The sequence below is a fragment of the Hippoglossus hippoglossus genome, chromosome 2 (assembly GCF_009819705.1).
Source record: "Hippoglossus hippoglossus isolate fHipHip1 chromosome 2, fHipHip1.pri, whole genome shotgun sequence".
NCBI lineage: Eukaryota > Metazoa > Chordata > Actinopteri > Pleuronectiformes > Pleuronectidae > Hippoglossus > Hippoglossus hippoglossus.
The window spans coordinates 8481160-8503277 of NC_047152.1; the positions used below are offsets into that span (position 1 = coordinate 8481160).

The 22118-nt window shown below is 47.8% G+C and overlaps 2 protein-coding genes and 1 long non-coding RNA gene across 6 annotated transcripts in view; all 3 read left to right on the top strand.

The window, feature by feature from the left end:
• xirp2a (xin actin binding repeat containing 2a) overlaps positions 1-15470 on the top strand; it is a 38402-nt gene extending 22932 nt beyond the window's left edge. For all 3 annotated transcript variants that reach the window (XM_034605555.1, XM_034605557.1, XM_034605556.1), the window contains 7 exons: positions 2402-2539; positions 3890-3976; positions 4184-4253; positions 4611-4714; positions 5232-14292; positions 15132-15265; positions 15356-15470. In XM_034605555.1, coding sequence (XP_034461446.1) covers positions 2402-2539; positions 3890-3976; positions 4184-4253; positions 4611-4714; positions 5232-14292; positions 15132-15226 — 9555 coding nt within the window. In that variant the 3' untranslated portion in view covers positions 15227-15265; positions 15356-15470. The remainder of the gene's footprint in view (positions 1-2401; positions 2540-3889; positions 3977-4183; positions 4254-4610; positions 4715-5231; positions 14293-15131; positions 15266-15355) is intronic.
• The window catches only part of LOC117775158, a 366941-nt gene that overhangs the window by 246050 nt on the left and 98773 nt on the right, over positions 1-22118 (top strand). The window lies entirely within an intron of this gene.
• The window catches only part of LOC117774891 (beta-1,3-galactosyltransferase 1-like), a 74335-nt gene continuing 72312 nt past the window's right edge, over positions 20096-22118 (top strand). The window contains exon 1 of one of the 2 annotated variants that reach the window (XM_034607600.1): positions 20096-20245. The gene's annotated coding sequence lies outside the window, so the exon portion shown is untranslated. The remainder of the gene's footprint in view (positions 20246-22118) is intronic. The other variant, XM_034607592.1, reaches the window with a different exon arrangement.

Sequence of the window (22118 nt, forward strand, 5' to 3'; positions counted from 1 at the left end):
AGGTCGTCAGCTCTGTTTCTAAAATAAAGCCCGGCCAACTGGAACACGTCTGTTTGTCTCTGTGTAAACTGTGGCCTCCATCACAATACGGTTATATCACAAGCAGGCGGATGTTATACGTGTGGAGGAAGATAAATAATGTAAAAATACACTTACACTAAATATAAGACAGTAATTTGATAAAGGACGAGTATTTTATTTATAATATATTTGGGTTAAAGTCAAATCTTTTTCAATGTCCGTCAGGTTCAGGTCACACTGGTGCTGCCTCCCTCTGGTGCCTTTGTGCATGACAGGACAGCACAGTCGCACACTTGTTTGTACACTTACATTAAAACCATGAAGCTCTGGACTCGAACCAAAGTCCATCACTGATCCTCTGACACGTTTGTGCTTTGCTTTATAATTCAAAATATGACATTTTCAAAATATGAATATAGAAAAACAAAGTGATTACAATGTACAGTACAAAATAAAATCATTTATTCATTAATAGATGAAATAATCAGAGCTCCATCGTGCAGCGTTATGTAGCCACAGGGCTGCGTAGCAACAAGCCTCTTGAGGCTGAGCTTTACAGCCGCTTCAGAGCAGATGAGATGTTAACATTACACAGAGTGAGCCGAGCTGCACTAACACCACAGAGAAGCCTCAAGAGGCTTGTTGCTTTTTATTAATGGCTGTTAACACTGTAATTATCTGTAAAAGAACAAGCACTGGACCAATTCAACAAACCCTCGATGGTTTAATAACACCAATAGAGAAACTCCTCCCAAACAACCGACACTTCAGGCCGGTGATTGCCGGGGTGGCAGCGCCGCAGCTTTCCCTTTTCCATCAGTTGATCCTCGGTGTCAGGCCTCATGTGGTGGCTGCTGACAGCTGAGAGTGGATGATGTGTGTCTGTGTGTGTGTGTCTGTGTGTGTGTGTCTGTGTGTGTGTGTTGGGGGGTTGTTTGCCCGACAGAATCTGCATGTGAGTCTTGTTTTCCCTCCCCACATTGTGCAGCTGTTGTCTGCATGTCCACACGAGTGACAGGGTGTCTCTGGTTCTGTCCGGTCTGACATCCAGAAATGACAAATTACCCAGGGTATCATGTAGAAGCTGCTAATTTACAACAACAAACAGTCTCGGTTCATGATGACTCATTGCACAGAATTTATATTTTGTAAGTGTTTTATATTTGTTTTCTTAAATTTGCCATATCACAACTAAAAGTAGTATATTATAAAAACCTAATCAAATCCAAACTCTTCTACCGCCATTAAAAGGAAAGTTAAACTTATTTCGCTGTCTTACTGTGCAGATTTCTTCAAACGTGGTACAAAGGATAATTTCGGGCTCACAGATGTACTGATAAGATTTGGGTGCTCAAAGGCCAAAGGTCAATGTTTTGAATGCACCTGCAGGACTCAGGATTTAAACCTCATTCTCATCGCATCTCTAAATGTGACCAAACAAACCAAATCAGCCATGTGTGATTTTCCAGGACTGAATTCGGTGCTTATGTCTAATTTGGTTGTAATTACTCTCATTATAGGCGATTTTGCAGACTCCATATTCAAACATGGCCTCATGCATCCTGGAGGGGACGTTGTGTGACTGCTAGTTTAAATGACGGATGTGGATTTGATGCCACATCGATGCAGCTGCTGGACCCTGACGTAGTGAAATATTGATAACATGGGGCCCTGCCACAAAATGCCACCGACCTAAACTCCTCTGCTATAACTTGCAAATTGCTTTGTACTCCTCATTCGCATTATAAAGAAAGAAAAACACTCTCACACACACACAAACTTTATATATTGCAATTCTCCACAAGCTATATTGTGTGTGTGCAGAAGCCTTCATATATAAATAAATTATTAGCAAAGTAATTGAGAATCCCAGACGGAGATTATTTTATCAAATAATCTGTGTGGATTCTTGCCCAGTTCTTGTCGGGTGAAGTCGGCCTCCTCCATACAGATGAGACAGTCTTCCTCTGTCCTCCTCGTCCTGCAGGCAGGGAAATCAATTGTGTTTCACAGTTTAAAGAAACAAGTCTGAGAGTCATCTGAAAGAGTTGGAAATAGACAGAAAACTTCTCTTTACATCACTGTTGTAGGTTTTATTCATCTTGCAGTTGAATTTGCATTGTTCCTCATTATGTATTTGACCTGTTTGCATTTGTCTCAGTATTTTTACAGGTGTTACCAACAGTACATCACCTTCTCTACTGCTTTTTACACCCTACAGCTAAAAGATCCATCTTATCTCCATTGTTGGTGCATTAACGCCACGTTTAAAAGAAACCCACCCGTGCTCAGGCCTTTAAAATGATTCCCAGTGTGTTTAATGTATGAAACGTGCGCAGATGTGCAGGTGTAACGTGTGTTTTCTCTGCTCTGCCGACAGATGATGGAGGAGTCGGAGGCGTGCTCGCTGCCCGGTGGCCTGGCCAGCGTGAAGAGACAGTTTGAGAACCAGGAGTTCACGTCTTCATCGTCTCAGTCCAGCGTCACCCAGGTTCACTTCCAGCAGAAATCCGTCCAGGTCAGAACGTAACCACGCTCACTCACATTCCTGTGTCACGTGCGTGGAAATGTCACATAGACTATGATTTGTCAAATATACTGAAGACGACAGGTGAAAGGGACATTTTTCTTCTTCCTCTTTAAAGTGGGGAACACACTGAATACTTTACAGTGCAAACACTGCAGCTTTTTACTGGAAAAACTTGGCTCTGATTGCGTCTTCAAATCAAAGAGGGCACCTTGAACTGGGCCCGTCTATCCGCCACTGTCATGCAGTGCGTGGGGGAACCTGCCAGAACGCATTAGCTGCCTGGGATGTGTCCGGATCTCAGTGAAGTAAGGTCAATACTGCCCCTCCATGCATTCTCCCCCCATCTGCTCATTCAGGCAGGAAGTGGAGTGCACGAGGATCTTGCTGAATGCTAAATTTTACATCACTTCTTTTTCTTTTTTTTTGGGAGTGTCTGATTCTGTTACTGTGATGGAGTTATGCGTCCGTGCTGCAGCAGAAAACCACTTTCCACTCGGGTTTTCCTCACAGGTGTAATATCCTGAGTTCTGTTCAGTGAAGACATTATACTGACATAAGTGGATTCAGAAGTACAGAGCCCCCTCACACCCACCCAGCCTCCATGTATCTTTCATGTTAGCAGCAGCGGATACAAGCTCCGATATCTTTCATCCTCGTCACATTGCGTGAATCTCACTGGAGGAAATGGCTAAATGCAGTTTTATATAGTTGTTGTAATCTGTTGCCGTTTCCCTCCAACACTAACATCCTCTTTTAGTGGAAAACAGAAACTTTGTAGTTCCCTAGGAAACAGCTTGGTAATGGAAAAGCATTTGTTAGCAGCCACACAGGGATTTTATGAAGCCTTTTCACGGTGTAAGAAATTACCTACTCTGCAGCTGATTCTTACAGCTCACAATAACAAGGTCATAAAAACACAACGGCTCTTTGTGCCTTCATGAATGAGGGTGTTTGTATGAGGTCATGCTGTCATTGGGAGGATTTTCCATATTCTATGTTTTTTCCTATTTATTCAAGATAGGTGCTGACAAAAGTTGTTTTTCATTATTTGAAATCCTTGATTTTGCTGCTCCGTGTTGACCCGGGAAGAGAAAAGACGTTTTCAAGCGTGCACGAAGGCAGCGTGAGTCAGGAGACGAGCTGAAGCGCAGGAAATCTGTCCAAGCAACAGTTTAAACATGATGAGAGCAAATTGAAGCACAAGCAGGGGCTATTTGAGAGTGAACTCAGGGTTTTGAGTGAAAACGTTACAGAATCTGCAAGTGAAATCAATAATTCAGTTAAATCTTGAATGAAGATAGATAAAAACCATGATATTCCTTTTTTTGTGTCTGACAGGAAGTGTCCAGCTCCTCCGAGGTGATCGTGAAAAGCAGTTCCAGAGAAGTCGTCCCCTCCTCTGGAATCCTCCACAGTCAACAAGAGGTGCTGCTTGTTTTACTCAAGTAAAAGTAGAAGTACCACAGACACAAAGTGCAGTATTGAAGTAAAAGTACTGTGTTGCATCCCCCCGCTGGTTATTTCAGGACTTTATGTTGCATTTTACCTAGAAATGTTGCCTTATGCTTGTAATTGTAAGCAGAGGCAGCAGCACCGCTCGTATACTAATGATTTTCCTCTTTCTTTTCACAGGTGGTCCACGATCAAAGAATCCACCATAACAATGTGGCCGGCAGTTATGGGAACCATTACAATGAAACAGGTTATTCTGCTCCTGCCTTTTATATTGTAATTTTCCCGTTTCTTTTTTATCACAGCGCTGCTTGTGTCCTGTATATTAATGGTTGTTCCCACCATGGCTGAATAAGGGATGAGCTATGAAAATGAGTCGGGAGTGCAGATGATTTCCTATTCATTGCATAGCTGCAAATCTAATCAGGGCAGAGTCAGGAAGGTAAAATATTGGAAAGTGGAAATTGGGCAATCACCGCTGCATGGTTTCAGAAAATGAAAACTACTCAGGTTTTTAATGAAATGATTTATTTCTCTTTCCAATCCCCCTGAGCTCCCTCACTGCGAATGACTTAATGAGGCAGCCTTCTTCTGGTGTCTAATTCAGTTATGCTTGTCGGAGGAGAGGACCCACCAAAGGTTTCCACTCAGGCTTTGAAGCAGCAGTATGAAAAAACCATTGAGGAAGCGGCACCAGCCAAGGAAATTAAGGTAATGATGCCGTCTGTTTATCTAAATATACGATAGTTTGGGAGTTTTTTTGTAACGTATCAGTATGAATATGGGGCCCCATCATGAAATCATCAAAAGGAAATTGCGCGTGCCAGCAGTTGATGGAAAATAAATTGGAGCGGATAAAAGACCTCATGTCATTACACAGCCAAAGTCTGAAACTTTAAAAAGGCAAAAAAAAACCCAGACTGAAACAAGAACTCACATGACTGTCTGCGGTGAAAATGATCTTCAATGAATATTCATTCATTTCACTATATCAAGTCAGTAATTACTGCGGGAACCTTCACAAGTGAAAATGTACAGATCTGACAGGAGAGTCGTCTGTTTTTGTGCTTTTACCTTCAAATTAACTTTGTTATTTGGTGCTTTGGGGAAAAAATATAATACTTCCTGAATCATTTTCAGTCCTTCTCATGACCCACGTATGAAAAAAGGTCAGATTTTCTAACTGTACCTCACTGTCCTTCTTTCCTCAACCAAAAATGTACCGAAGGTTGACGTGGACTTTCAATGGGCGCCGATGAATCCATCCTCCGGAGCTTCAGCAGTGACGAGCTACGACACGTCCTCCACTGTAAGGACCGCGTCCTCTGCGGCGTCTTCTGCATCAGCGGCTTATGAGGTGACCGAGCATTTCCCTCCCCCACCCTCAAACTTTCTGCAGGAAGTCCCAGAGTACGCCGGCTCCTCCCAGCCTCAGGATGCAGCCTCCCAACACAAGCACACAGTCAGTAAAGAGCAATATTTCAAACAGAAGAGCATGGCCGAGCTGAAGCGTCTCTACAAACACATCCACCCGGAGGTCCGCAAGAACCTGGAAGCAGATTTCCTGAGTCAGCTCACCGAAGCCCAGAGGAAGGACCTGGAAAGCCAAGAAATGGTGGGTGATGTCCAGCAGGTGTGCTATCATTTTGAGAATGATGGCAACGGCTCGAGTAAACTCTCGAGCCCCGACAGGGAGTCCGTGGATTGGGAGGAGATCCTCAAAGGGGAAGTACAGTCCATGCGCTGGATGTTCGAAAACAAGCCACTGGATACGATTAAAGACGACACCCCAGATGAGAATGAGGTGAGGAACATCGCTCAGCAGGAAATCATCGCTGGCAAAGACGTCAGATACACGGCCTGGATGTTTGAGACTAAGCCCATGGATGCTCTCAGCACAGAGGCCGAGAATTCAACCGAGCAGGCGCAGAAATCGTCTGATCTGGCGAGAGGTGACGTCCGCACGGCTACGTGGCTTTTTGAGACGCAGCCGCTGGATTGCCTGAATAAGATCTACCTCGAGGATGAGCAAGAGGCGGATGATGGCGTCGCCAAGGACATCACAGGAGGAGATGTGAAAACCGCCAGGTATCTCTTCGAGACGCAGCATCTGGATTCTCTCGGCAAAACGGAAACCATCGAGGAAAGCCACTTCCTGAGCCTGAAGTCGGAGTTGGAAGAGATTAAAGGGGAAGTGAAGACGACCACTCGCATGTTTGAGACCCAGCCCATGTGCGTGATCAGGGGGGATTCAGGTGAGATGCTGGAGATCACCACCATCCGCAAGGAGGAGACCGAGAAAGGAGATGTGAAGACGTCCCGCTGGATGTTTGAGACTCAGCCTCTGGATATGATCAACAAAGACCCTGCGAAGGTGAAGCTGATCTGTGGCATTTCCATGGAGGACAACGCTGAAGGCAGCGTGAATAAAGGCAGATGGCTTTTTGAGACGAAGACTCTCGACACCATTAAGGATGAAGAGTGGGAGGTCTCCAGGAAGCAAAAGGAGGAAATCCTCGGAGCAGACGTGAGGAAACACTGTCTGGTCTTCGAGACCCAGCCGATGGACATGCTGAAAGACAACGCCAACGCTCAACCTCTGCCCTCTGAGGAGATCGTAGGGGGCGACGTTCAATCCGCAAAACATCTCTTTGAAACGGTGCCCATGGAGAATCTGAAAGAACTGCTCGAAGTGGGAAAACTTAAGAAAATGGTTGCGTCCGACGAAGAAAAGGGTGACGTGAGGCATCAAAAGTGGATGTTTGAGAGCCAGCCGCTGGAGAACATAAGAGAGGAGAGGAAGGAGATTTCCAGGACAGTGAACATCGAAGCTCTTGATAAGGGAGACGTCACAAACTATAAAGAGCGGTTTGAAAGTATGGATTTAAGTAAGTGTGAAGGGACGCAGAAAATTCAGGTTGAAGGGGTCACGAGTGGTTCTGTCAGATCAAACCGAGTTCTCTTTGAATCCACACCTATGTACGCCATGCAGGACAGCTCGGGTCATTACCACGAGGTGAGGACGGTGAGGCGGGAGGAGATCGTGAAAGGCGACGTACGCAGCTGCAGGTGGATGTTTGAGACGCGGCCCATCGACGAGTTTGACGACAGCATCAATAAGTTTCAGATCATTAAAGGTATTTCCAAACAGGAGATGGAGTCGGGGGATGTTAAAACCGCCAAGTGGTTGTTTGAAACCCAACCGCTTGACGCCATTAAGTGTAATACAGATGACGAAGAAGGTAAAACTAAGGAGGGTATTGAAATAGAAAAAGGCGATGTGAAGACGTGCAGGTGGCTGTTTGAGACTCAGCCGATGGATGTTCTGTACGAGAAGACGGAGAAGAGCGAGGCGGGCGCCGAGGTGGTGCAGAGAGGTGACGTCAAAACATGCACGTGGCTCTTTGAGACGCAGACGCTTGACAACATACGTGATCACACCGAGTCGGAGACCATTCTGAAAACGTGCACGGTAAATCAAGAGGACGTCCAGGGAAAAGACGTTCGACTGGCGCGCTTCCTTTTCGAGACGGAGAATCTGGAAAACCTCACGGGCGAGGACAGCAGCTCTTTCAGGAGGGTGACGGAAATCGACATCCAGTCAGGAGACGTCTCCCGGATGAAGTACATCTTCGAGAATCGCTCCTCGGACATCATGAGCTCCACCTCGGGGGAGACGATGCACAGGCTGAAGACGCAGCAGGCCGAGGACATCCAGAAGGGCAACGTGGTCAACTGCACCTGGATGTTTGAGAACCAGCCGATGGACGCCATCCGCGAGGACGTCACAGAGGCGAAGGAGACTCGCACTGTGGTCGACGTCCAGGGGGGAGACGTGGACAAAAGTCGCTTCATTTTTGAGACGTACTCTCTGGATCAAATCAAAGAGGAGTCCTCTGAGACGGATATTTCAAAACTCACAAGTATCTTTAGGGATGAAATGGAAAGAGGGGATGTAAAAAACTACACCATGATGTTTGAATCTCAGCCGCTGTACGCCATCCGAGACAAGGAGGGTCATTATCATGAAGTAACTACGGTTACCAAGGAGGAAATCATGAGAGGGGATGTGGTGGGGGCGCGCTGGCTGTTTGAAACAAAGCCGCTGGATTCCATCAGAGATTCAGAGGAGGTGTATGTTATCAAAGCTGTGACTGAGGAAGGCATCAACAAAGGAGACGTCAGCTCCGCCAGATGGAGGTTTGAAACGCAACCTCTGGATGAAATCACAGAGGAAATAAAAGTGAGGTCAAAAACAATCGATGATATCCAAGGCGGCGACGTGAAGACAAACACGCAGCGGTTCGAGGCTGACGAGACGTCTCAGAAGTACATCAGAACCGTCAGCGTGAGCGAAATCCAGAAAGGCGACGTCAGATCTGCCACGTGGATGTTTGAAACCCGCACGATGGATGAGATCCACGGCGAAGGCGTCGAGTACGATGGCATGGAGCGAGTGACAAAGGAGGAAGTAATGAAAGGGGATGTCAAACAGTCTGTGTGGCTCTTTGAGAAGCAGCCTCTCGACAGCATCAAAGAGACCGACGGCACCGAGCTCGCTGTGACAAAGGAGGAAATCCCACAAGGCGACGTGAAGACAACAACGTGGCTATTTGAGACCACGCCGTTCCACGACTTCAACGAGAGCAGCATGGAGAAGACAGAAATATTAGGCAAAAGCGTCAAAGAGACGCTAGAGGAGCTTTACTGTCAGAAAATGGTCGACTCACAAGGTATCCTCATCGAGGCCGACGAGATCGGTGATGTTCGCATGGCCAAGTTCAAACTCATGAATCAGGACGTGCCACAAATTCAAAAAGAGGAGATTATCAGAGGGGATCTAAGCCACATAATGATGAACCTCCTGAACCGCAGGGAGGGCGCGGAGAGGGGGATAACGGTGGACGTGGAGGAGCGAGGGAGCATCGACACGACGGTGAAGCAGCTGTTCAGCCAGGAACGGGGGATCAATGTCGAAAGAGAGGAAATTATCCGCGGTGACATTCAAGAGGCCATAAACAATCTGCTCAAGAACGAGGGCTCCTCCAAGCGTGGCATTCTGATTCAGGAGGATGAGAAAGGCGACGTGAGGATGACCATCTATTCCCTCTTGAATAAAGATGAGAGGGCCAGCATGGAGAAAGAGGATATCGTACAGGGGAACGTCAGCCGAACGCTTCACCGCCTCCTCTCCAACTCCGGTGGGGAAGACTCTAAGAAGATAAAGGTCGGAGACACGGAGAGGGGCAACGTCAGCTTTTACTCCACGTGCATCGAGTCCGGAGCGCTGGATTACCTGAAACAGCTCCAGAGCGAATCCAACGAGGTCCAGGAGGAGGCGGAAAAGGAGCGCATCATAGGAGGTGACATCGTAGAGACCAAAATCCTGCTGCGGAAGAATCAGCAGCAGATTGGCCGGACAGTGGCCGAGGATGAAATAGTTCCCGGTGACGTGCACAGCATTGTTAAAGTCTTCATGACGGAGCCGTCAGTGACCTTCAGGAACCTGGAGACGATGGATATCGTTAAAGGTGACCTGAACGCAGCCCTGGATTCACTAACGCAAGCTGTCAATCAGAGAGTGGTGATAGAGAAAGAGGAGGTGGTGAAGGGAGACATACCAATGACCCTGAGGTCCCTGGAGGAGGCGCAGCATCAGGCCAAAGAGATGGAAAAGCCAGAAATCGTCAGGGGAGACATTAGAGGTGCTCTCGTGTCTCTGGAGAAATCTGCAAGCACTAAAACGGAAGTGACCTTGGAGGATTTAGTGCCAGGTGATATCAAAGGGACCCTGAAGTCGCTGGAGGAGGCGACGCAAGCTATAAAAGAGGTGGAAAAGGAGGAGATCGTGAAAGGAGACGTTCACACCACCGTGCAGAGCTTATACGAGGCGTCGAGTGACAAGAAGATTTACCAGCATCAAGTGAGCGAGCAGGGCGACGTTAAAGCCACGATCCAGCTTTTGCTCGAGCCGTCAGCGTCCTCGAGAATGCAGCGGAGGGGAAGCACCGAGGGAGACGTGAAAACATCCATAAAGTCTCTCTATGAAGGACAGGAGGGGATGCAGGTGGAAAAAGAGGAGGTGTTAAAAGGCGACGTTCAAGGAGCGATTAAGTGTCTCATGCAGAGAAAACAGTATTCAAAACCAAAACGTATGCATTCTCCCAAGAAAGCAAAAGTGCCCGTGAAGAATCCATTAACTGGAAAGCAAGGGGAGCCTGAATGTGTGCACGAATCCGGGAGTGAGAGTGCAGCAGTCAATCCTGCCCCCGCTGTGAAAAACCTCTCTCAGAGCAGTGAGTCACAGAAGCACACGCAGAGGCACGATGAAAGCAAATCAGTGAAAACACAGGTAATAACCCAAGAGGGCCTCTCTGTTACTGTAGCCAAAACAGACAGCACCACTGGGGCCTCTCAGCACAGGAGCATAAAGGAACAGAAGCAGAAAGCTCTGCCTGCTCAGAAAATACAGCCGCCAAAGCCTTTTGTGATTAAGAGTAAACAAACTAATGATCAAACGGAGACGAGGGCAGCTGATGTGACGAAAGACGTGAAAATCACGTCCCAGACAAACGTTTCAAACAAGCAAACATGCGAAACGAAGACAATCAGACAAGTGCAGACGACAGTGACGGAGAAAACTGTGAAGCAGAATGTGAAAGTGTCCGAGCAAGTGTCGACGTCGCAGAGCAAAGCTGTCATGGGAAAAATGAAAAGTACGAAGAGCGATCACTGCAACCTCGATGTGAAAGTGATCAAAAAGGTGAAGCCAGAGATTCACTTCCCCCCTCCCCCCTCGTCACCGCCCCCACCCTCAGAGTCCGAGCTGTCCCTCCCTCCGCCGCCATCACCCGTGCTGGAGAGCCCGGCATCCATCCCCATGCAGGACAGCGACCTCCCACCGCCGCCACCTCCGCCTCCCGTGGAAAGCACAAAGTCTGAGGCTGACTTTTATCTGCCTCCTCCTCCGCCGCCACCTCCACCATCTGCAAGCGGCCAAGATTTCCTCCCACCGCCTCCCTCGCAGCAAGAGCTCAACGCCATGCCTCAGCCGCCCCCTCCCAGCAAGCTGGGCAAACCCATCATCAGCAGGCCTTTATTCAAAGTGCCCAAGCAGCCGGAAACACCGAAGCAGCCCGTGCAAGTCAAACCCAAATGGCAGAAGAAGCAGCCGACGCCGCCGACGCCGCCTCCACCTCAGCTGCCGCCCCATCAAGAAGCAGCCAAGGAGGAAGTCACAGTTCAGCAGGTGAAAAAGGAAACGACGCAAAAGATCGAAACAAGCGAACACAGTCAGTCTGAATCCACGACTGTGTCAGCGACAAAAATACCAAACGTCCCGCTTGTGAAACCAGCGCAAAAAGAAAGAAAAGCATTTGTGCCTCCCATCAAACTGCCCCCACCTCCTGACCCTGCTCCGGCCCCGAAGGCTCGACCCTACGCCCGCAAATTCAAAACCCCCCTCATGCTGGCAGAGGAGAGATTCCGCCAGCAGATGATGGAGAAAGAGGATGTGGACAAGAGTAGAGTCACAACCCCCACTTCTCCTCCAATTAATATGCTCTCCTCTGAGCCGTCTGTGGCCATGGAGGAGAGCAAAGAGAAGACAGAAGAAGTCAAGACAGTTTCCAAAAAGGAGCTCACACCTGTGAAGAAAACCCCCTCACACATCCCTCTGAGCAAACCCTCCATCTCAGTGGCCAATAAGAAATCAGCTGCTGGATTCTCAAACGTGTCCTCGGAAAAAAAGCACATCACCAGCGAGCAATCCTCAGAAAAGATACTCTCCTCGGCTGAGGCTGTTAATCATACAGCAACCAGACATCTTTCTCAGTCTCATCATGAGGCCTCCAGTATCCAGTCGTATTCAAATGTGACTTCTTCGGTTCAGGAATTCAGCGCCCAGTCAATCTCCGCCGTCCAGGAAAATCTTCAAAGCCAGGCTGCAGTGACATTGAAAGCTAAAGATGTGAAGAATATTAATGTGCCTCTGACACAGGATGGGAAAATGAGTCCTTCTCTACCCACTAAAATCCCAAAGGTAACTCCGAGTTTCAAGGTGAAGACCTTTAAGCTGCCGACGGAGAAGAAAGAGGAGAAAGGAGACAGACAAAAGGAGGTGGTGAAAAGTGAGATGCATTTACAGCAGGAGAAACACGTTGTGTCTCAGAGAAGTGAGACCAAAGTGAAGCAGGAAAGCAAACAGCTGACGTCAGAAACGGAGGTGAAGATAAAGCAGGTGACCCCGCCTGCCAAGGAGGTGGAAGTGGAGGTGAAGAAGGGAAAGCAAACTCACAAAAATGAGACGGAGGTGAAGCTGTCCCCGTCTGTTACTGTTTCAGTGCCTAAGATGACAAAGATAACATCTGGAGCAGCTCATCAAGGACAAGGCCACGTGTCTGTCTCCCACAGTCAGCAGAGCATGAAGGAGGAGCGCGTGCACAGACACGAGGAGGTGGTGGTGACCGAGAGCCTCGTTCAGACGCAGCAACGACACGCGGAGACAAGTAAGATAAAGGCAGGGATTTCAAAAGGTGAGCCTAAATACGTGTGTGTGAAAGGGACGGGAAAAATGAGTCATAAAGACGAGGCTCATTGTGAAGAAATCACAGATTTAGAGAAATGTAATGTCATGCGGAAGCTGCTCGTTCAAATAAAGGAGCTGGAGGGCACGCCGAGCAAAATAGACTCCAAGGCTGTCAGGACGGTTATAAACGAGCTCGCTGAGTGGCTGATCGGCTCGGAGGAGAAGAAGAACTTAGGTGAAATAGCAATTAAACAGCAAAGTAAGAAGAAGTTGAAAGAGATGATGTTTTATGTGAAAAACATCATTCAAACAAAGCTCATGTTTTTTGAGCAGAAGATGACAGTCGTGGAAAAGCAGGAAAAAGAGGAACCGCCTGTGCCACCGCCTGTGCCACCGCCGGCAACGCCAGCATCACCAGCCCCACCAGCATCACCAGCACCACCAGCATCGCCAGCGCCGCCGCTGGTGCTTCCAAAACCAGACAAGAAAGTTTACTATGCTGCGACTGCAAAGATGTCAAAGATCAGTTCGTCCAAAACTGAAAAGAAGGTGGTGGAGGAGAGAAAGTCGGTTCAAGAGAGCAAAGTGCACCAGGAGCTGATTGATCACCGCGTGTCGTCTCCGTTAGCAAGCATCCGCACTCCCTCCCCCACCTTCATTAGCATTGAGTCGAGGAGGGTGGACTCTCCGCTCAGAGTGACGCCCTCTCCTCCACCCTACAAATCCATCGGGACGCCTCCGCCTCCCCTTCGCAGGTCGTTCACGCCCACATCCGCCTTGAGCCGGGCCACGCCCTCTCCCACCATGAACCGCTCCGAGAAGCTGATGAAGTTGCGGGACACCACCTCCAAGCTCTCCTGCGACACCACCCCTCCGCCTCCTGCGGTGACACCTGAGTGTTTCGCCGCCGACAGAGAGCAGTCGTCTCCCTTTGGCGACAGGGGGACTCCCGTGGAGAGGAGCGAGCAGGGGTCGGTGGATGTCGTAGAATTGGGGGATTCAATGACGACGGTCAGGGACAAAAAGTCGTTCTTTGAGGATGCGCAGAAGGCGGAGGTGACCAGGATGTACATGCGGAGGGATCCCATCGATATCCCAGAACGTCTGGGGCCTGATGCGGAGGAGGGCGCCGAGGCCGTGATCATAGATATCCTGAAAGAGGATCTCCCCAGAGTTGACTTGTCTAAGCTGGTGAACAGGTTTGAATCTCCAAAACCAAAAGTCTACGCCAGAAAGGAACCCATCGTGATCACAGAGAGGCTGGGCAGTGACACGGAGGACCCGGAGGCTGAGCCGCACACACCGAGAACTGAGGAAATCCCAACATTCAACGTTAAAGCCATAAAGAATGTGTTCGAGACCGGAGAGCACAGTTCTCAGGCGGCTCGAGAGCTGAGGGAGCAAATCGAGAGAAGAGAATCCGAGTCGGGCGTTCCCGAGTCGCTCGGTCACTCTGAAACCACATCGGTCACTGAGCAATTCTGCAGCATCGATGATGGCGGGAGCGTGTCGACGGAGATAAGCAGCGAGATGCACTCTGGGAGCTCCTTGACCCGCGGCAACCCCCCGTCCTACGCCGACGTGGTGAGGGGCAAAGTTCCAACGGTGGCCGTGCCCCCCGAGGCCTCCACCGAGGAACTGCTGAGGAGCTTCCAGGAGTCGTGGGCCGAGAGCCAGGGAGTTTTCCAGAACCTGGGTTTCAGTGTCACGGAGCAGAGGACATCTCAGGTCGTAACGCGCCACCAGGAGACCGTGATGACGGGTAAACCGCGCTGTGCAGCATGAGGCGTGACGGTGTGTGATAACACGCTCGGTGTGTGAAGCACTTCTGCTGCATTGTGTGGAAAGAAAAGAAGCATTCATGTTTTTTATGTCCCTTGATTTGCTTTGAATGTGTTTTGTTTGAAACGGCTCCGGGTGTTTTAACATCTTTTAACATTCACAGGTTAAACTTTGTCCTGTTTATCCTCTGATGTGTGAAGCTGATGCTAACACTAATATGTCTGCTGCCCGGGTGTGTGATGCTGTGTTCACTGCAGCAGCAGTAGCACAGAGCTGGTGGAAATGTCTCCATCAGGAAGGAAACAACACTTTGAATGAATTTTAGGTGATTTCCAAAGTGAAGGAAGGTTTTAAAATATAGTGATAAGTGAATTTGCAAAGCTTTTACTGTAATAATGACAAACACACCATTATATGCATTTCTAATTCTTTAATTATAACACTGCTTGGGCTTTGTAATGGTTTGCTGATACTATTTGTGTTACTCTCACATTTAGACGTGTCTCTGATTTTACTGACTTTTCTATATTTATTTTGTTGTGTTTTTCTTTATTTCTCTCAAGACCCACATCATTATTTTCTATTTAAATATTATGTGAGGGAAAAGTCACTGTTGTGTCCACACTGATTTTGAGGGAGCCTGTATTGCTGCATGTTCAATGGTTAGACGACCACTGCTCTGGGAATCATTAGTAATTAAATGCACCAATTCATTGTTTGTTTTCTCTGTATCATTTGCACCTAATGACCTTATTCCTGGGAGATAAAAAGGAAATCGGAGCTGCTAAATAAACCGTTAACCTCTTTTTCCTTTTGCAGAAAACTCGAATTCCAGAGTCCGAAGTGTGCAGGGCGTGTCGGAAGAGGGTCTACCCCATGGAGTCGCTGATCGCAGACAAACACAACTTCCATAAAAACTGCTTTCGTTGTGAACACTGCAGAGGCAAACTAAGGTGAAGCTGCACCGACAACAAGCGCACAAAGCATCCTCATCGTTTCATGTTCTATTTTAAACTGTTGTTTTTCTCTTCCTTATTCAATAGTCTTGGCAACTACGCCTCTCTCCATGGACGAATGTACTGCAAACCACACTACAAGCAACTGTTCAAGTCCAAAGGAAATTACGACGAGGGATTTGGACAGAAACCACACAAAGAACTATGGAATAACAAGAACCAGCAGCAGAATCCGGCTGAAAAAGTCAAATCGCCATCACCTGAGAAGAAAGTCATGGATTCCGGATGTTCCCCCGCTCACGGCACATTAGCAACTCATGATTGTGATACAAGCAAATCTGTGGATGAAAACAAAAAGCTCAGTAGTAAGATTTCTGTCGTGTGGCCTCCGCAAACCGATTCACCGAAGAAAGCTTTCACCGTGGAGGAGGAGTTGAAGTTGGTGAAGCCGCCGTGGCCCCCGAAGGAGGACTCAGCCCAGGAGAGCCACGACCTGAATTCGCCTGAGAAACCTTCATTTAAAGAGGCCGATATTCCTGCAGCTCCAGCACAAAATGGACCCCAGGAAGATGACAAAGCGCAGGAGGGTGGCTGTTTATTAGAGAGCGTGAAAAAGTCTGAAGAGACCCCGGCTTCCCCCACAGCGGTCGCCGAGGAACCGCTGAGTGTTGCTCACACTCAAGAAACGAAAGAATCAAACGGTGGCCCTGAGGCCGGGGCACAAGTGGGCTCTGAAATGCACCCTGGAGTGGCGGAGAGAGAACAAAGCAAAGGGAATGGAGCTGTGGATGAGAAGGAGGAGGGACGTGTAGAAAAGGTGGAGGAAGTGAAAGTGAATGGACACGAGGGGCAGATGGAGAGTGGGAAGGAGGTAGAGAAAGGAAGAAATGATGGAATGAGCAATTTAGAGGCTGCGAAGGTGACGTTAGTAGATGAGGAGGCGACGGCGGAACAGGTGCTGAACGCAAACGCCAACAATAATAACAATAATGTCCAGGTGCAGGAAGTCCTGTTTAAAGAGCTGAGTGAGGACGAGGAAAACCAGCCGCTCTTTTTCACAGATCCAGCTCCAGTGACAGATTTCTTCCGAGCCGATCACTGTGAGGAGTCAAACTGGATGCCAAGCGAAGTGCTGCAACTGGCACAGAGGGATGATGCTTTCGTGCCAGCGGGTGCCAAATGCGCTGACGCCACAGACTATTCAGACACTAACTTCTTCACAGAGACAGCCGGGGGAGCGTCCGCTTTCCGAGACGAGGCCGCCGAGCCGAAGATCAGCACGTCCAGCTTCCTGGAGGACATCTTCGCCGTCCTGAGCACCAGCAGCTCCGGCCTGCTATCGGATTTCAAATCTGAGGCCTTCGGTCAATCCACCGGGGAGATGCCTGCGGTGTCGGCGCTGGATGACCTTTTGGATTTCGGGATAGAAGCGAAAGGAAGCGTGGATGAAGCCGAAGGAGCGAAGGGGAAGGATGAGAGCGGCACAGGCTGGGACGATGAAGATGAAGGCCTCACCGTGGAGGAGCAGATCAAGAGGAACAGATACTACGACGACGACAGCGACGACCCTTGAATTCAGCGCTTTAATAACCAGGAGGAGTTGACCATATAATTTCACATCAGTGTCCATGGAGAGATGAACTGCTCGGTTTTAATTTAGTGTTTTTGTACTGTTTTAAAAATCTTCTTTTCTTCTATATCTAGCTTTGTTTGATGAATGCACCTGGAGTGCAGAGAAATGGAATATTTGTCCTTGTATGTCTCTTATATGCATATCTATATATTTTGGCTGACCGACCCAAACAGAGCTTTGTTTTCAAAAACTTGCATTAACTCTGTTTTTCTTTGGACGAATGGCTGTCGGCTTTGGTTTGTTTTTTTGTTTTTTTCATTTCTGGTATGTCCTGAAATAAAGCTTCATGAACTCGACGGCGTACGACTTTTTAATCAGTGGGCGCACGCAGGAGCAGGCAGCAGTGATGGTACTTAGCCGTGTCCCCTTTGTGGGGCTGGCCGGCTTGATGTATGACCCACCTAGATAACACAGTCCAGCTCGGATCTCTTTGGCGAAAAGGCCTATTGATTTCCACTGATTGAGCAGGCCTGTTGTAGGAGTTACAGATTTTTCCATTAGGTGGCTTTTGTCACCTCTGACAGATTCTTCTCCCTCCTCTCAGTTGCAGCTTGAACACACAGCGTAATTGGCTGCAAAGAGAAAACACTGCGATGTTAATAACAGCAGCGGAAAAACTGTACTTTAGTGTCAGCCGCACAGATTCAGTGTCGTTCATGCCAACACGTCCCTTCAGTCGGTGGAAAGTGTTGCCGGATCAATAATTTAGTTTCCTTTACTAAAATGCTGTTTGGCATCTTTTTAATTGGGCTGTTTTTTTGTTCCTCTAACGTCACTGACTTTCCAAAGCACATGCAATTTTGTGCATTTTTAATTGTTTACTCTGCCGCCATGCAGGGCAGTTATGAACCCAGACAAACTGTCCATCCAAACACATAGGGAACAGATGATAAATACACCCACTGTCAAATAGCTCAAAGGATTCTTCAGATTCTTGGTTTTCATGCTCTAATGGTCAGAAAACATCACTTTCCTCAGACTGTCCTTTGCTGCAGCTCCTCCTTTCAGCCTCTGTCTGAAACACTTGGGTTCAGCTCCTGTCTTGCAGCAGTTTCCAGGCTGAACGACATGTTTGCACCAAACGGCGTGCGACGGCTTTGAGGTATGTTCTCTCTCGTTTGGTGGGTGTGTCCGAAGTGTCAACCAATAAGCAGCGATGTGTATATTAACCCCGCTGTATTAAAAAGTACACAAAATATATTCTCACGTAATTGTAGCATCAAAAAAACTAATTAAAACCAAACTTACTAGTAAAATTACCACTTAAACAAACATCGGTGTGATAAGAACTACCCAAGTGTCCTATCAAGTAACACTGATAGGAGGGATTTATGATCTATACTGCAGCCAGCCACCAGGAGGCAGTCAACCCACTTTGGATTCACTTTTGGGGAGCTGACTTCCAAGCACGTGAGAGAATCTACGGTGGCCTCCAGGTAACGTAAAAACACGAAGGGCCCTCTGCAGAGCCACTGTTTGGTTTGTCCACACTGGGCTCCTGTAGAAAACTGGTTCCCAGTCGCACGTCCTCAACTTTCAATAACCTGCTCGTTCTTTCAAGTCTTTTGCAGAGTCAAACAAAGTTGCATCATATGTTTCCCTGCTCATTACATCTGATAAATCCAAGTCATTTATTATTCAGCTCAAATCGTATTTGAGGACAGTGTGATGCAATCTGGTGATAGATATGTATAACATTTACTATTTCTAAATTTATAATGAATTTATAAGAAATAAAGTACATACCTGCAAAAGGTAGGTCAAAAAAAGGTAAGGCTTTATTATTCATGTTTTCAAGGTTCATTCCATATGTTCCATATGTTATTAACTAAACTATATAATAAAAATGATAATAAACTTTATTTATGCAGCACTTTATTTATGCAGCGCAAAGTGATTTACATTAAAATCAAGTAGATAAAATAAGATAGATCAATAATTTTTACATTTTCAAGGTTCATTCCATATATTCCAGTTCATTTCCATATATTATGTCTTCCAGCTGTCACTCAACATACTCAAACTTTATTACATATAAATTGATGTATATTCAGGTTTCCTGTTTGTGTTATCTCCATCCTACATCGCAGCAGAAAGAGGAAACACTGTCGGGGGAACCGTTAAGACAGATTTTATGTTTTAAAAAGACTTTTGGAAGATGTGCTGCATGTGAGAAATGATCACAGCACGTATCGGCCTACAGAGAGGAGCAGTGATTTCAAAGTTTGGGACGGTTGACTGGGAATTACTTTCATGCAGCATATTGTGTGTGTGGTTGCTCTCTCGCTGCAAAGCAAAATCAAACGGCTAATGAAGAGAGGAGCATTGTGTTTTGAATGAAAGAGAATAGAATATAAAGCTTTATTGTATGCTTATAGAACACTGATTGTAATTATTTCAATTTACACAGACCATCCATCCATTCAATTAAATACATTCAATCTGCTGTAGATAGTGGATGGATGTATGGGTGGATGGATGGATGTATGGGTGGATGGATGGATGTATGGGTGGATGGATGAGTGGATGGATGGATGGATGGATGTATGGGTGGATGGATGAGTGGATGGATGGATGTATGGGTGGATGGATGGATGTATGGGTGGATGGATGGATGTATGGGTGGATGGATGGATGTATGGGTGGATGGATGAGTGGATGGATGGATGGATGGATGTATGGGTGGATGGATGGATGTATGGGTGGATGGATGGATGTATGGGTGGATGGATGAGTGGATGGATGGATGTATGGGTGGATGGATGAGTGGATGGATGGATGTATGGGTGGATGGATGGGCGGATGAATGGATGTTAATTAACTTAGAAACCAGGACTGTAATTAATTCAGTGAACTCATATTCACATGTTGCATTATCATCTAGTTTAATAAGTGCTGTCCTCTCATCCCTCCTCCGCAGTTTCACCGGGACGTGTCTTTATTTTGGCCCAGATTCCATCACCTTGCTCGGCCATGACCTGACAGACAGTCGCTCCAAAGTCAACCCCCCCCCCCCCCCCCCCCCCCCCCCCCCCCCCCACACACACACACACACACACACACACACCCACACACACACACACAGACAGACACACAAGTTAAAGCAAGAAGCAGCATCATGCTCGGCCGGGGACGTGATTGGCTGCTCTCCTCCATCTCCCGTCAGGTGGCCGCTGATTGGCCGGCTCCTCTCCTCCGCCTCCTCCTCCCACCTCCGGGAGCGCACGGCGCAGAGCAGCGGAGGCACAGCCGCGCGGTGTGGAGCGGAGAGGACGGAGCGGAGAGGACGGAGCGCGGTGTCCGGGGAGCGAGGTGCGTCGACGCGGACACGGAGACAGACGCCGGTAGGTGCTCCTAGATAATACATGTGTGTGCGTGCGTGCATGTGTGTGTTGCGTGTCCGTGCGCCTCCCCGGAGCCACTAATTGCGCGTTCTCCTGCAGCCGCGCGGACGCTGGTGCTGGAAGTTAAACTGAATGAACGGTTCTGCAGGAGGCATCAGCTGCTCAGGGTTTGACCTCTGCTGGGAGAGTTAGTGGCAGAGTCCAGTGAGGAGGCTGCACAGACCAGTGCTACCAGTGCAGGTGTCCACTTGATGGGGAAGGTTGGACTTTGGATGCTTTGGTTTCCTGAGCTGCGACCTGTCAGTGTGTGGATGAGCCCAAGAACCTCCACCAGACTTAATCTGCTGTTCTGTGCATGTTCTCCTTCAAATAGTAAGCAGGGTCCGGTGTGTGTGTGTGTGTGTGTGTGTGTGTGTGTGTGTGTGTGTGTGTGTGTGTGTGTTTGTAGTGCTTCATCCAGGGGGTTTTAATGCAATGATGACTGTGGCCAACAAACATCATAGTATTATTATGTCCCTAAAATACTGTTTAGTCTGATATGACTTAGATTCATCAGACCTTGAATCATATGATGCAACTTTTATTGACTCAAATTATCAACTTAAAGCATTTAACTTGTTTCTTTGTGTGGACCTTTAAAACAGATGTTGCAGAGTGAGGTCATTTTGGCCGCTCCTCACTTTCTGACGCCCTCTCAATGGGTCTAAGTTGATTCGACAGTTAGGTTTGGACTTAGGTTCAGTGTAACGATAAGGTTTGACCATACTGTCCAGATCCATGTCTGCAGAGAGTTGAATACTTGTTCCAGTCACAGGTACAAGCCCACGGCTCCATTTATACTAACATCAGTCTGGTGCTCTGTGCATGGGCATCTGATCCCACATGGCGTTCCAGGAGGTGGACATATTAAACCTGGGTTAGGGTTGAAGTCACAGCTGCACGTGGACATGGGTGGATGAGGACATGTACGTCACCAGGGACGACCATAGAGACCCCAGTGGACTGGCAGACATGGAAACTATGAATCTGTCTTCATGGAGTGAGGACATTTTGGGAAATCCAGGACATTTTGGCCCGTCCTCACTTTCTGACCCACTTTCAAAGAGCTGTTTGGGACTTGGGATAGAATTAGATTCAGGATCAACACTTCCTGCTGAGAGCTGCGTACTTGTTCTCATCACGACCAAGCTCGGGTACCGGCAGGTCTCCTCCCACAGCCTCTCTTCATCTTCCTCTTCTCCTCCTTGCAACCAAACAAGAGTGCGCCACCAACTGGACTGGGAAGTGCTTGCCTTTAGTGTCCTCACTAAGATAGAACAGTGTGTGTGATGTGTGTGAGTAGATCCAGATTAGCAGATGAGAGCATTGTGCATTGTGCACTTTGCAGACTAATATCAAGTCCAGTGATTTATCTGGCTGCTAATCCACGTCACTTACCATGAAGCAGTTAAATCCATCGCAGGAAGAGGGGATGAGTGTTTTACCAGCATCAGATATACTGCTGCATTATTCCAAGGAAGTGAAGGGGGCAGTGAAAAGGAGAGTGGGGGGGATACAAGCTGCTCAATGGGATTGTACCTCGTAGTCATCGGGTCACAACAACAATTCTCTTGTTGCTGTGAACAGTCAGGCTGAGCGTCTGGAAATCCATTTGTCGAAATGGATTTTGACAGTTGCTTTGAGACGCGAGTGCTTCGGATCTCAAATCCAACTCCCTCCTGTGGGACTGATCCTCTTTATTTTTGGGAATTACTCCACCTCCTGGAAGAGGTTACATCAATACTCCTCCTTCACACTGTTTCCTGCGTCGCGGACTAATCCAAGGCGAAATCCAGGCCCATCTCCTTTTGTGAGCACCGTGGCTTTTCAACCT